Below are 2,348 nucleotides of genomic sequence, written 5' to 3'. Positions count from 1 at the left end.
CAGCTGTGAAACTGTTTTTTCGATATTAACAGAATATCAACAAAGTTTTGCGCACATTTGTAATGGAAACACAACTACTGGTGTGGGCAGCTTACACATGTGGATCAGTTCATACCAGAGGTGCAGKTTCTAAAAATAACTTCAGACAATTTCTGAAGTAAACCATTTGTTGTTTACTGTTTCATTGTGAATAAACCTGTGATCAGGAATCATTGCGTTCTGTTTTGTAATGTATTTATATTTTTCACAGTGTCCTGACTCTGTCAGAACTGTGGTTGTACTTTAGTAAAACCCATTTGTTTTGTAAAACTTTGTACGGTTCCTTATTTTCTTCTTTACCTACATGTGTTTCCTGTTTTGCAGGTGAGAAATGAACCAAAAAATATTTGTGTGTCTGCTGAGTACATCAGTAAGATAAAGGGCGTGTCGGTGGAGACGGTGATGGAGGTGACGACACAAAACGCTGTGCGACTTTTCCCCAGGCTGAAGTCTGCCGTCCGACCCTGACGCTCTGCTACAGGTCACCTCCAGCTGTTTGTCCTTGATTGTCTTTAAAAAATGACAACACAGTAAACATGAAATCCTCTTAAATCAGCCTTTTGTACCTACTGTCACTGTTAAATTCAGATATTAAAGAAGAAAAGGATGCTTTGTTTTTGAATATACTCCTGTATTTATTGATGCAACTATTAAAAGAATAAAAAGGTGATGTCCATCTGTTCATGAACACTTAGAATGTGAAGAAACATTTTAAACTGAGAAAACTTCCTGGATGTGAAGTGAAACATCTTCAGCTTTAAAATAGTGATTTAWATTTTTAATGTTTTAGTTTATTTTATTTGTTGTTACACTAAGTCATCCATAACACACATTCACAGAGCTTATAGACTGCACAGGAAATCTCATCATATTGCACACAATGTATTTACATGTTTTTTTTTTTTGAACAAAAAGAGATTTCATTAATGCTTTAGAGATGATGCTTTTTAAACCACTGACATAAAAGGTGATATGAATTTTTAATGAATACTTGGCTTTTAGTAGTTCAAGCTTAATGACAGAATGAATAATGATTGGGAGAAAAAGACTTTATTTACATTTTTTTATTTTGTAAAGGGTTTTTGGAACAAATAAAACCCCACAGATTCAGTAATTTAGTTTTGCTTTATGTTTGTTTTTGTTTCAAAGAGCAGCATCAGAATTAAAATGGACAAATTTACAGAAAAAAATATTTCAGTAATAGGGTTTAGTTTGTTAAAAAAATGTAGAAATCAAGGAAAAATATAAAAAAAAACAACACAATAAACAAACATTAGTAATAAACCTGAAAAAGAAAAGACCATGTGGAATCCCACCTTCCCAGTGGGCCTGACCCCACTCCAGACACAGAAGTAAACTGGAACCAGATCAGACACAACATCAGCTGTTAATGAATGATTTTCAGCTTGAAGAAATCTGCTGAAAAACAGAAGACAGATGTGTGTGAAGTCAGAGACGTGATGRACATGAAAACCAGAATAGCAGCAGTGCAGTTTATTTTCCTTTTTCTACTTCTTCATCATGGTTACTGTGGAAATAAAAACAACAGGTTCCACCGAGATTTGAACTCGGATCGCTGGATTCAGAGTCCAGAGTGCTAACCATTACACCATGGAACCACGTGACCATTACACCATGGAACCACATGACCATTACACCATGGAACCACGTGACCATTTCACCATGGAACCACGTGACTGTTGGTGATCTCAATAAAAGCAGAAAGTACCTCTTGCTGATGTCAACAGTTTGCTGCCACCTGCTGGTCAAACTGGGAAACAGCAGGATCTCGTCCAATCACTCACAATGAAACATTAAAGTAAGCACAAGTTTTTATTGTTCATCACTCTATAATAATTCACATCTTCATGCACGTGACCAGAACAGACCATAATGACTCTCCATTCAGAGATTTGAGTCCAGTTTACAAACAACTTCTCATTAATGTTAAAAAGCTTTGGAACTCCACTGTCTGCAGTTTTCTGATGAGAAGGCCACCCACAGTTAGTTTGTTTGTTTGTGTGTTTTTTTTTTTGTTTTTTTTTTGTTGCCAATCAAAAGATGCACTCCTTTGAGATGTTTTTAGGATCTCATCCTAAACATATGAGATCTTGGTCCAACAATTAAATATTTTGATTTCCACATGACTGTTAAGTGTTTTAAAAGGTTTTTAGGAATAAAATGCATTTGTGTTCGGAGGACCAAAACTGACATAATAATAAATAAAAGCAGACATGTACAAATAGACCAGTAAATAAATAAATACACTTAAAATGCACCAATTAAAATGAAAAAGGAGAACTTTACCT

General features: G+C 35.0%; 1 protein-coding gene and 1 non-coding gene across 2 annotated transcripts in view; one reads left to right on the top strand and one right to left on the bottom strand.

Annotated features, from left to right (window-relative positions):
* The window catches only part of LOC106536517 (putative deoxyribonuclease TATDN3), a gene marked incomplete at its 5' end in the record, with an annotated part of 16,106 nt that extends 15,379 nt beyond the window's left edge, over positions 1 to 727 (top strand). Inside the window, 1 exon segment of the mRNA XM_014033812.1 lies at positions 364 to 727. Within this exon segment, the coding sequence (XP_013889266.1) occupies positions 364 to 507 (144 nt within the window).
* An 859-nt stretch (positions 728 to 1,586) lies between these two features.
* trnaq-cug (transfer RNA glutamine (anticodon CUG)) lies at positions 1,587 to 1,658 on the bottom strand. The gene has a single exon. It is a non-coding gene; the product is annotated as a tRNA-Gln (tRNA).
* Between the last annotated feature and the right edge of the window lie 690 nt (positions 1,659 to 2,348).

The sequence above is a fragment of the Austrofundulus limnaeus genome, unplaced genomic scaffold, assembly GCF_001266775.1.
Source record: "Austrofundulus limnaeus strain Quisiro unplaced genomic scaffold, Austrofundulus_limnaeus-1.0 Scaffold1855, whole genome shotgun sequence".
Classification (NCBI taxonomy): Eukaryota; Metazoa; Chordata; class Actinopteri; order Cyprinodontiformes; family Rivulidae; genus Austrofundulus; species Austrofundulus limnaeus.
This window is presented reverse-complemented; position numbering and strand designations above follow the sequence as displayed.